The 12,158-nt window shown below is 41.0% G+C and overlaps 1 protein-coding gene across 1 annotated transcript in view; it reads right to left on the minus strand.

Annotated features, from left to right (window-relative positions):
- Positions 1 to 12,158, minus strand: part of lyst (lysosomal trafficking regulator) — an 83,946-nt gene that overhangs the window by 16,141 nt on the left and 55,647 nt on the right. The window contains exons 19-28 of the mRNA XM_084735229.1: positions 11,681 to 11,830; positions 9,318 to 9,455; positions 8,463 to 8,661; positions 8,242 to 8,370; positions 6,102 to 6,723; positions 4,109 to 4,289; positions 3,360 to 3,529; positions 2,972 to 3,202; positions 2,625 to 2,791; positions 45 to 197 (exon numbers count right to left, since the gene is read on the minus strand). Coding sequence (XP_084591355.1) covers positions 45 to 197; positions 2,625 to 2,791; positions 2,972 to 3,202; positions 3,360 to 3,529; positions 4,109 to 4,289; positions 6,102 to 6,723; positions 8,242 to 8,370; positions 8,463 to 8,661; positions 9,318 to 9,455; positions 11,681 to 11,830 — 2,140 coding nt within the window. The remainder of the gene's footprint in view (positions 1 to 44; positions 198 to 2,624; positions 2,792 to 2,971; positions 3,203 to 3,359; positions 3,530 to 4,108; positions 4,290 to 6,101; positions 6,724 to 8,241; positions 8,371 to 8,462; positions 8,662 to 9,317; positions 9,456 to 11,680; positions 11,831 to 12,158) is intronic.

Raw genomic sequence — 12,158 nt, forward strand, 5'->3', positions numbered from 1 at the left:
CTGCAGACCATCTATATACTGTTGCATCAGTTTGAAACACTCACCTGCGATGCTCTTGCGCTTCTGATAGATGGCGTGATGCGGAGAGCTCGGTGCATTAACTGAGCTGCTCAGCTTCTGAGGCTCCTGATTGGCCGTCGTCTTTATGAACTCAATCGCCGACTGAAGGACGCGGAACTGCAAAGCCACTGCCATCTCTGAGGAAAAATAAATAAAAGACAATGAATTTTGTCATTTTAGAAGTTAACCTGATGCACACAAACCGATCTGTAGCAGGTACATCATAGATGTATCGTGCACAGAAATTTGTTTTTCATACAAACATAATTCACAAGAAAGTCTGCCTCTCCTGTCCTATCTTATTTCTGTTTTCTATTCAACATTTTTAATTGCACTGGAACATCTTTTTATATTGCCTTATGTTCCTTTCAAGTTTTCTCTCAGTGCCTTTTATGTTTTATGTAAAGGACTGTGAATTGCCTGCTTGTTGAAATGTGCTATACAAATAAACTTTGCCTTGCAGCTCTTTGATGACAAAGTGTTGACAGCTGTAGTAACATTAATACGACTACTGACTGTGCTAAATATGGATACATTCACACAGCAAGCCTTAGTGCTTAATTTGGATTTGTTGCTCAGATATATATTTTTTTGGCTGTTCACATTGTTTTGTTTTTTTTAAAAAAGTGGCCAATATCAGATTCCAGTGTGAACCTGAACTGACCAACGAACAATAACAAAGATGTCACACGCAGCATGTTGTTGTACTAAAGTAAACATGGAGGGCAGGTTTATGGTTTCGTTTATAAGTTGATGCGCAGTGGAAGCCAGCAACATCGTGAGAATAATGAGAATGAGGAGAAGGAAAGAGAGCCAAATTTTTAATTGTTGCTCTTCGTGGATCAATGGCTGCTACGTCTGTACGGGGGTGTGTGTGGACGCAGAGTCTGAGCCAGGAGTGGTGACATGAAGGGCTTCAAAGAGACCGATTTCATCCCAAATTTCAGGGGCTGTATTCATAAAGCTTTCTAGTACAAAGAGCTGCTCCCAGTGACGAAATTCTAAGAAAATTCTTAGAATTATGTTGTTCTCTGAGAAGACTGGTGGGAGTAGAACAGAAAGACAAAAAGGCGGATAAATATTCTCCAAACTCTGAACAACAATGATTTAATGAAACACTACAGGTAGAATCGTGCAGAGATAATGTTTGAGGTCAATCTTATTAGAGATGCACTCACATAGCGATAATAATAAACTTTATTTATACAGCACTTTTCTTAACAATGTTTCAAAGTGCTTTCCAAAAGAAATTAAAGCCAATTAAGGGAGATAAATCTCACACCTAAAGTAATAATGCTATAATTGGCAGGAATGATGGTTACAACAACATTAAGATATATTTGAAAAAATGCAACAGTGCAGCCGTGATGACTTGGGTCTGTCACAACCTCCTCATCAGCAGGGTGATTACATAAACAACTGCAGCGCTTTCACAGCCTCATATTGTAACGCAGTTTATTTCATTTCTGGACGTCCACACACAGCAGGCTCACAAAGCACATTCATGGACACAGTGGGCTTCGGCTGTTAATATCAAATATATCACGTACTAAAATTACCAGCGGGGCAAATAAACAGAAGCAAATAATTATAAAAACTACCAGCACGTGAAAAGGCTACTGTGCAAATAGGTCTGTGTTTTCAAAGATTTTTGTCTGCTACTTTTAAAATATACAATTTATTCAACAGAGCTCAGTCCTCACTTAGATAAAAGTTTCTGTCTCTCCCTTTCCTAAATCACCCCTAAGCTCGGACTCCTTGCTAGAAGTTTTTAGGGTAAGTTATGAGCTCTCTGAGAGTCTTCTCAGAATGTGTTTGAATATGACCCCAGAATATCAAGGGCTACTTTTAACTACATCTGTCAGCACCTCTCCATTAGGCTCTGGTGGCAAGACATTTCAGGAAAAAGTCAAATGAATTCTGATTTGACTGTTTACACTGAGGTTGCGCTGCAAAAACCAAGTCAGACTAGAAAAGATCTTGTTTGATGTGACTTCTGCTGTTCTCACTGTCATGAAAAAAAACAGATCGAAGTCATATATAATCAAAATAAAAATCAGATTAGGGCCACTTCTGCCTGCAGTTTGAACACAGCCTCTGTTGTGCCGATTTATCAAGTTGAATGTAGTGGTTTTACATGTTTGTGGGATTTGCTGTATCCGACTTGGGGAAACAAAACAGTGAGAGAAGTTAAGGATACACAAGATTAGAGAGCCATGATGCCTCTGTAATGTTTCTGTTATCACAGAATGATTATATCAGATAAAAAATAGCAAATAAATAAGTGCTAATGGGGAGGAGACAGGAGAGATATTTGTCAGAGAGCAAATTTAGGGAAAAATGAGAGAACCATTTAGTGAGAAGATGGAAATGTGAGATATTTCTCAAATTACATTTTCTCACAAATGAGTTCCACTCTGCAGTTGTAGATAATGAAGTGACAGCCCAGTTTCTCTCTGCAGCGGAGCTTGACAGCTTGATATCATCCAGAACTTCAGAGCATACTTGATGACAACACTGATGTATTTTGCATGTGTATTGAGTCTCAGAAATTCAGTCCTCACCCTGTGTGCGACGCATCTTGCTGGTCTGCATGAAACCCAGCAAGGTAATGAGGTCTTCGATGATACGGAAGTACTGGGACCCTGAAGAGCTGCAGGAGTGGATCGTCACAGCCACCAGCAGCTGCTGGATGTCACACACCAAGAGCTTGTAGTCATTCAGGGGAATACTGCAGAGAGAAGACAGGAAGAACAAAAAAATATATGAAGCACAGGAAGTCTCGCATATGGCGGATCAATGAACAGTGAGAGGATTAATGATTTAATTCATGGCTCAAAGGTTCAAGACAAAACCCCATGAACTCTTGGAGGTGTTTGAATGAATCATCCTCTTGTTCTGGCAGCCGTACCCGTTCTCCATGCCATTGAGGGTAGAGAGGGTGTTAAAGAGCACGTAGAGCAGCCCGTGGTCTAGCAGGATGTCTGCCAGCTTGGGGCAGGCGTTGAGGAGCTGCAGCAGCATACACAGGATGTTATGCACCAGGGAGTTCTCATACAGGGAGTTCTCAATAAGACCCAACACTGGGATGATGCAGCGCTTTCTGAAGGGTGAAATGTTTTCCATTTCTTCCAGGTCCAGACTGGAGAGCGACAAGAGAAGAAAAATGGTGGAAAAATGAGCACAGATTCGTGAGCATCAAGAATTTATTCACACAGTAGAGAATCCTATGCATAATATTATAAGATAAAACCCTTTAGTGCACTAGACTTGCAACAGTGTACTCTCTCTGGACTCACTCTTCCTCCAGGCCCACCGGCCTTCCAAACAGCATCTCCAGGAAGCACTCGAGGAGCCCCTGGCTGCCCTGGTGGATGTACAGCTGGTTGGCCAGCAGTGAGAAGCCGTGGTTCTTCAGGAATTTCTCCTTCTGCTCCTTGAGGGCTCTGCTGAAATAGGCATCCAGCAGCTAGGAGAGAGGGGCAGAATAATATAAGGTAACTTTAAAAAGTTACAGTCTTAAAGGGACAGTTGGGGGGAAAGTTGGCATGCCTACAGTTTAGAGAGGCAGAGAGAGGAACCAGTACGGAAACTAATCAATGTACTACTATAGGGTCTGCAACAAAATTTAGATTAGCCACTTAAAAAAGGTCAACCTAAAAAAAAAGTGTGCTCTATATTTAGAATATTTTTTCAACTTTACCTTGCCATCAGACTTTCTCAACAGGAAATCAGTAATTTTACCTCGTAGAACATGGGAGTTGCTGGTTTACAACTGCCACGATCTTTTAGTTTGTTTGTCTTATTGTGTCACTTCTGAGAATCCAAACTAACCTCCAGAAACACCAAAGCCACACATTGACACAAACAAATTAACAGACTGAAGCAGTGGCAGACCAGCAACTCCTGTGTTCTGCAAGATGAGAAACAAGGTTAAACAGCTAGTTCTGGCTCTGTCTCTAAAATGTAAAACAAATGTGTAAATCTGACCTTTGTGAATGATAATCACCAAAAAACATTTGTAATCGGGAGATACTTTGCTATGTACCTTCATGACTCCTTGCTGGATGAGAGGAGACGAGTGGTTGACCAGGACGATGAGGGCCTCTGGCTGGATGAGCTTGTCCATCACCTCCTCGAGCATGAGATCAGGCAGCAGCAGCAGGATGCCTCTCAGCAGGTCATAGAGTCCACAGCAGATCAGCACCAGGCAGTCCTCAGTGCTCGACCTGAGAATCGCAGCTTAGACTTTAGTGGTGAATTTCTGCCCATGAAAAACGAGCCAAATTCTCTCTATCAGCACTCTCAAAATGACATGTTATTAAATAATATTTATTGAGATCGGTATCTTGAAGTGTCACTGGCATGTATTGTGTATGCAACCATGTAAAGAGAGCCTGACTGTTGAAATGAGGTGTTATTGGACAAAGTTATTAGGTTTTCAATGTCTTGGCAGCAAACAAATTTTTATCTTTACTAAGAGAATGAGCTGATGAATAAAAAAAATAACACTGCACACAGCAAGAGGGGTAGAAATTTGTTTTCATAACTGAGAGAATATTTTGCACCCCAGTGCTACAAAAACTTGCATCAGCCAGAAGAGAAGCTGTTTATCACACAACAACCTGATGAACTCATCAGTGAAGAGACATTATTGATATCGGCTATTACTATTAACACTGACAGACCAGATGAAGCAGAAAATCAGATTATAAACTACAATATACTCCTCCCATAAACTTGGATTTACAACACAATAGTTAATTTAAGTATAGGTTTTCTGCACAGTTTGAAATTTATCAACAAATCAAAGCAGATGTCTTGTTGTCAGACAGCCCACATTGTGACTAATAAAAAGACAAAGGTGACACCGGTAAGAAAACAAGATTACAATGAAAAAAATCTTTTTAAAATTTCCTATCAGCTTAAGTCAGCGGCTGGCTGGCAGATAGAAATAAAATGAATCTGTCACTGCAGAACAAATCATTTTCAAAGTTGGCAAAGGATTGTTTCCATAACCAAATGCTGATTAGATTATGCAAATCCCTTCAACCTGTGGAGGAGGTGTTTATCTCTCTTCGACTTACTTAACACAACAAAACTAACACAGACATGCAGATGGATCAGGGGTGAGCAGTAATATTTCATGAGGCGCCACAGTACTCTCTGCAAGTCATTTATGGTGGCCAAGGTTTAGTACGGACTGATTTAAAGGTAAACTTCATGTTGATGTCCAATCAGTGTTGATGGTAAATGTAGTCAATGGAAGTAGCAAAATCCTCAATGCTTATGTCTCCGTATTACTGTATTTTCACCACCGTAGCCAATAGCTATTAATTCAGAAGCCAAATTATAGCTTTAGGTAACAAAAATACTGATCTAGCCTGTTAGCTTCCCAGATCTTAACACCAACGACATCGCAGTGACATCACTGGATGCAAGACGAACAACAGATTTTGCAGCAGAAGGCAACAAAACTGAGTTTGTTGTGTTAATATAGCACGCACTTAGGAATTCATTGCATCATTTGACATCATTTACCGTCAACACTGACTGGATGTCCACAGGAAAAGTTCTGAAGTTTCTCTTTAATTTATATTATAATTAGTCAATCAATAAGACCTATTTTTGTAGCACTTTTCATACAAAAAATACTAATAAAACAAAGTGTTTCATAAAATAAAAACACCCACCTCACACATCCAAAGCAATAAGTTTGTAATTAAATAAAGAACTAAAATAAGAAGAGCACTCACTGAACTGAGTAAACAGTATCAGAAGTGAGGAAACACCAGAGGCATGATAAAACTCAAATTAAAAAGATAAGGTGAATAAATTAAAATAAATCAATAAAAACACTCTGAACAGTGGATAAAAGATAAATAAAAGGTAAAGTGTAAAAAGGAAAACTCTCTGGAGGTTAAAAAATTAATATAATTACGTTAACAATAATAAATAGATAAAATGATATGCCAAGTAAAAACAAACAGACTTAAATATATAAATAAAAAAGCAATAAATTAATAAAAAAGGCAGCGTACCTGTCATTGGACTCTGTTTTGCTGTGCGCCCTCTCGTAGCCAGGAGAGTAAGTGTAGCTCTCCCAGTCTTCGGGCATGGAGCCGCGGTCAGCCGTGCTGGGCCAGCGGCCAATCGCCAGCGAGCCGTTTGGAGCCGGGAAGGCAAGGCCCAGACTGGCCAGGTTGCTGTGGCTCCTCTGGAAGGACTGGATGCCCTTCAGACTGTCAGGGCGGCGCGGCGCCTCGTCACTGGCCCAGTCAAACCTGTCCTCAGACTCCACCCCGACGCTGCCCTCCGCCAGGCTGTCCACCTCTGCCGCCTCGTCCCGATCCTCCTCCACGCTAATGGAAGGCGTGCGCAGGGCTCCTCCCTCACCTATGTCCTTAGAGTCACAGATGGTCTTGGCTGATTCACAGCTGCTCAGGAGCGGTTCGTCACCTCCGCCCTTCTTGAGCGTCTCGGTGCTGCCGAGAGCCTGCTGAGTGGCAAGGGAGACCCCGTCACCTTCACCTGCCTCATTTGAGCTACCGTGTCCGAGTCGAGGTGTCAGCAGAGGGGAGGAGAACGGAGATGGCGCCAGACTAGGGGGACGTAACGACTGATCATCACCTCCGTGTTCAGGGGAAGGAGCGTGTAGATGGCCTGTAGAACAGAACAAAATGATTCAGCGCTTATAAATTATTACAGTGGTTCTTAAATAGAAGTCCGGGGGGTCTGTGGTACTCTGAAATGAATCTGAAAACTTCTCAAATACCCCCTGACAATTACCATGATACAAGAAATGTTCTTATTTACTAGGGCTGCAGCAAGATTATTTAAGTCGCAGTATGGCCAAGTGCAATATCCAAATGGCAGAAGCTGCAATTTTTTGATAAAAGGAAAATCGTGTGGAAAAAAATACTGCAAAATCATGAAGTTCTGCGGTGCTGCAGAGATGCTCTGGCCTGTAAATCTTGTTCTCAGGATTAAAGAAAAGCATGTTTGTTCAGTACAAAACCCAACAAATGTCACATCATCATGATTTGAATATTTTCTTTCTTTTTCTTTCACAATTTCAAAATAATTGCAACATGATTTTATTTAACCATATTGTGTTTGTTAATCTTCCTCCAGGCAGTCAAGCATGTGTCACCTACACATGACCCATTAATGGTGGAAACTTGCTCTCTTTTATTTATTTATTTATTTATATTTTACCTTTATTTAACCAGGCAAGTCATCAAGAATAAATTCTCATTTACAGTCCATGGCTCTGGTGTCAAGGCAGTTAGTCACAGATCGGTAAGATGGACAGATTTTTAAAACGACCAGCCACGACTGCAACAAATGAAGCTGATGAAAAACAAATTTAAGGAAATATAATATCTCCAGTATGGCTTCATTGAAAGAGATGGGAGGCCACAATATCATGTGTTAGGCCTGGCTGTTTTCTGTGTTGATGTGGTGCAGATAATTTTAACAAATATTTTTTCTAACAGACTTCTCTGGTGTTGTTCTGTCACATAACTATGAGAGTCAAAGTGTAAAAAAAAGGGCTATGTTAAATTATTCCAAGGGACGTACATGAGGGGGGTTCCTGGCTTATTTTCTATCTTGTAAGGGGTCCTTGGCTGAGAAAAAAAAACTGAGAACCTCTGAATTATTAGACTTTATGACTGAAGGTCACTCGCAAAAGGGCCTTATTTGTATGCAGGCGCATTCTACAACACTTGCAGTGCAAATAGCAATATTGATGTGGCTGTGATGAATAACATGATGTTGCGGAGCAGAATCGTGGCCGTTCACTGACAAAATTGCACATTTAATTGTGTCGAGACAGGAAACAAATATCTTGCGTAAACAGGGTCAGTGCAGGAAATGTTAGTTGTTTTTGTCCAGTTAAATTTGTCACAATTTATGGTCTAAAATCTATTTCATTTATAGAGCTGTTTTCTACAGCTATAAAGTGTTTCACAGGAAATAAAAAGGAACAGAAGAGAGGTTATGATGACAAAAGAGGCTTATAATTGTAACAAAGAAGAAGTAGAACAATAAAAGTTCAAATAAAAGAGCTAAAACTGCTTGGTTGGAAAGATATTTAAGCTGTACAATAAAGACGGGCTCAGTAAGAACTACTGCTAAGAGCAGCAGTTAGAATAAATCTTTTTTAAGCAGCGGCACCTTCATGAGGAGCATCAGTGAAGACCGTCGGGGAGAGTGACATGACAGAGCTGCTGGCGGACTTTCCTCCACTGTTGGAGTGTCTCAGGTACATAATGGACTGTACCTTCTCCTGGTACAGCTTCCCATCTGACAAATAAGAGACATCAAAAGAACTCAGTGTGTTAAATTAAATTCATTTTGATACAGAGGAGCTGCCTTCAGCTGTGCTGCTTCCTCACCTATGTGCAGGGAGAAGTAGAAGCTGGACGGAGTGTGGCAGACGTAGGTGTTGGTAGGTGGGTGAACAGCCAGCAGGAAGTTGTAGATCAGCTTCAGCAGGTCCATGTCCGGAGGAGACCCGAGCACCTCCTGGATGATTTTGACGAATGACAGACAGACTTCCTGCGGGATGGCGGTCAGGTGCTCGTCTCGATGCTCCTTGAGACAAACACAAAGCAGTCAATAACAGTCTGTCAGGAGATGAAGGGCATCATGACAGCAGCTTCACGGCCACGTTCACATCTGGTATAAACATGCATCCTGAGTGATCCAATCACAAGTGGGCAGCTCTAAATACAAGAACTGTTTATGTCCATCATTTGTTTCACTGTAACACAAATTACATGTGGGCTTGCTTACCTGCAGCAGATGTTTGAGAAGACACTAGTAACCCCAGACCCCCTTTGAAATCGCAATATTTTGAGAGTTGCTGAGAGGAAAGAAACTTTATAAACTTTGTGAAATGCTGTCTGTGACTAACGACTATGGTGATTTTGTTATCATTCGTGCTTTCTTGTAAATTTGGCATTCAATGCAACACATTAAGTTGTTTCTTTCCTCATAAAAACAAATCATGTTGCTGAGGAGAGCAGACAGAGAGGCTCTGTGCTGCACCAGAACGCACAGTTTTACTTTCTCTGACTCGGTCATTAATGCCTCTCTTTGTCATTCGTAATGAATGTAACTGTCAATAATATTGACTTTTTTACTAAACAATGACTTAATCAATTATCAGCATATACTCAGAGCTGTCCATTTGTGATAAGATCACAGAGGATGCATGTTAATATCACGCTGAAGTGACAGTGACCTACCTGTAACACCTGACAGGTGAGCAGGAAGCGATGCACCACTTCAGCTTTGAGGAACTGACGGATGTTGAAGACCTGATGAGGGTGGTGCACCCTGATGAGGATCTCCAAGGCAGTAAGCAGAGTTTCCCACACTCCACACTGACAGAAATAACACAATGGAGAAGCAGAGAAATTAACTGGTTTTTCATCATCTAATCATGGGGCTGTGAGTAACTCCTCAGAAATGTAAAACAGAGCTGCACAGAATGCAAAACATAAAAGACTCATTATTTTTTCCTCCTTGATTTTTATCAGTGTTTATGTTTTATTACACTAAAAGCTGGGTGGAACCACAATTTGCAGTGCAAACTCTTTATGAATTTATTATATACCTTGCCAGACTGCATGATAAGCAATCCATTAGCGTTTCCTCCGCAAACTTTTAGATTTGCTGGGACATAAAATCAAGCTGCGAATTAATTAAAAACGATTTACTGCTTTTAAATTCTCAGGATTTTTTAGAGAAACGTGGTAAAAACTCAAAACTGATGAGCCTGTGTGACCGCTGAGAGTTGCTCCTGAGGTGTATGAATTTATTATTACCAGCTCATGATTAGATAATGTTTCGAGCTTTCTCCGCTCATCAGGAATGGATGTTAATAAATCAACAGACCTTGAGAGAAATAAGAAATGTGAAGATTCAGTAAAACCATTCAGCATTAACAATGTTTCTCACATTTCTCTGCCTTCAAGTTGGACAATAGCAAAACATTTATAGTATCAGTTTATTCGCGCTGTGGTTTTACTTCATATGTCATCAGGGATGAAAGTAGATCAAAGTTCTTGCCGATACTACTACCCCAACCTTCACTGCTTAATATTGTTCTCCTACCGCCCTCAGCTTCATGCATCCTTGAACACACACGCATTTGATTTTTTAACGCCTATATGGTGCAGAAAGAACATCATGTAAAGCAAATGATTTATTACAGAAGAATTGTGAATGTTGATAAAACTTTCAAAATCACATCAACTTATTTTATTTAAAATCAAAAGCAAATTGCAACTAAACTAATCAACAATAGTTGTGAATTTGCAGAACTTACGGCACATAACTGAAAGGGGAGATCATGATGAACAACAACAACAATCCCCGACATGGGAAAGTGCAATGGAACAGTTCGAGTCAGAAATCTAAGTCTGAAACTAGGGCAAGACCCATCTAGCCTGAGTTCACTGACACACACCTGGGTATCAGACAGTGCTCAATACTTTTAAGATATTGCCCAAAATAACCCAGCACCAAGTAGTACTGAACCTTCTCCATCCAAACGATGACCCACATTTGATTCTTTTTGTACCCAGATGACTATTTGTACAGTTTGCAAAAACTCTTTTGAGTTAATGCAACGTGTGATTGGCCCACTGCCGCAGCTACAGCGAGCAGCTTCATACAGTCTGCGGTGGTAAAGCTGATGGTGGCGTATTTGGCAAAGCTAACATTGTTACTGTCACATGTAAACAATGCCCAGCCCTACTACTCCTCCCGTCTCTTTTAATGTGCGCTATAATCTGTTACATCAGCTGCTGTAGCTGCATCAGTTTGCTGCAGGAGTCAATGTTTTCCCAGGCAGATGCACCGGGACGCATTTAGACTGGAAGTCGAGAATACCGGCTCGGAACTATCGACCTCTGACTTGCAATGGTTTGCAGCAACAATAGCAACAAGAAATGGAAGTCACATTTGTTTGACCTGCTGTTCATGTTGTTGGAATCGAAGCGAACATAATAAAACATCACATCTTATTTTGTCTGTAATTTTATTTTGGAGATTTTTGTGAGAAATGACTGCCTGCCAAACCCCACAGCCTCGATATCAAGACAGTCAGTTGTCTAACTAAACACTTGGAAAGCAGCAGGGTTCCCTCCAGCACGGATTAAAAAACCACAGGTCTGCCGGGCACAAACACACTGGAACAATTTCTGAATCATTTACAAGAAAAGAAACCCTTGTTTATGTTAACATAATGTTATCAGATGTGTTTTCTTGTTGGAAATGCGATTGTGACGGGGTGTTATGTGCATTCTGGCAGGCAGTTGCTGCTAACTCTTGTCCCCCTGAATCTTTTAGGCTGGAGAATTACTTGCTGTTTAACCAAGCATTTGTGTTCATGCTTGCGTTTGCGTAGCGTTAATTTCTGAGGACACACACAACCATCGCTCCAAATGGACAGATACATGAGACAGTCATGATGTGTAATTGTGTGTGACTAAAATGTCTTTCAACAACTTATTTGATGACTTAATTTAAATATATGATGATAAACAACTTTTTGTGTACTTGAAATATGAAGGACGATTTATTCTGTGATGCTCGTGTTTACCTCAGCCTTGGCCCAGATCTTCCAGTCCAGCAGGATGTCTGAGAGAAGCCTGATATCCTGCACCACAGCAACGGACTCAGTGTCCAAACGGAACTGTCCATCGTCCCCCAGAATGAGGATGGGTCCACTGCAACATCCATCCAGTAAAGTCTAGAGAGACAGAACAGGGCCTCCATGTCAGAAATACAGCCACCTCTACAGCGCTACTATAATAGAGTGCTGGTAACTCTCATCACACACGCGCCTCAACATATTGATAATCGCTATCTCTCCAGAAACAACCTGACAGTGCAGAGCCCCGGACATCAATAAATTCTCTGTGAAATTTTTTGGAGACCTTATCACTCCGTCAAAACCAATGCCATTTACTCGCTGAGCAGTCCTGTCTGTATTGATCATTTGTGACCAGCTTCACTGCAGTGGTTATAAATCTTGTAGTTCTTTGAGTCTCTAGACTGAGGTAAGATAGAGGCTTGCA

This window comes from Lutjanus erythropterus, chromosome 14, assembly GCF_056507025.1.
Source record: "Lutjanus erythropterus isolate fLutEry1 chromosome 14, fLutEry1.hap2, whole genome shotgun sequence".
NCBI classification, from domain to species: domain Eukaryota; kingdom Metazoa; phylum Chordata; class Actinopteri; order Lutjaniformes; family Lutjanidae; genus Lutjanus; species Lutjanus erythropterus.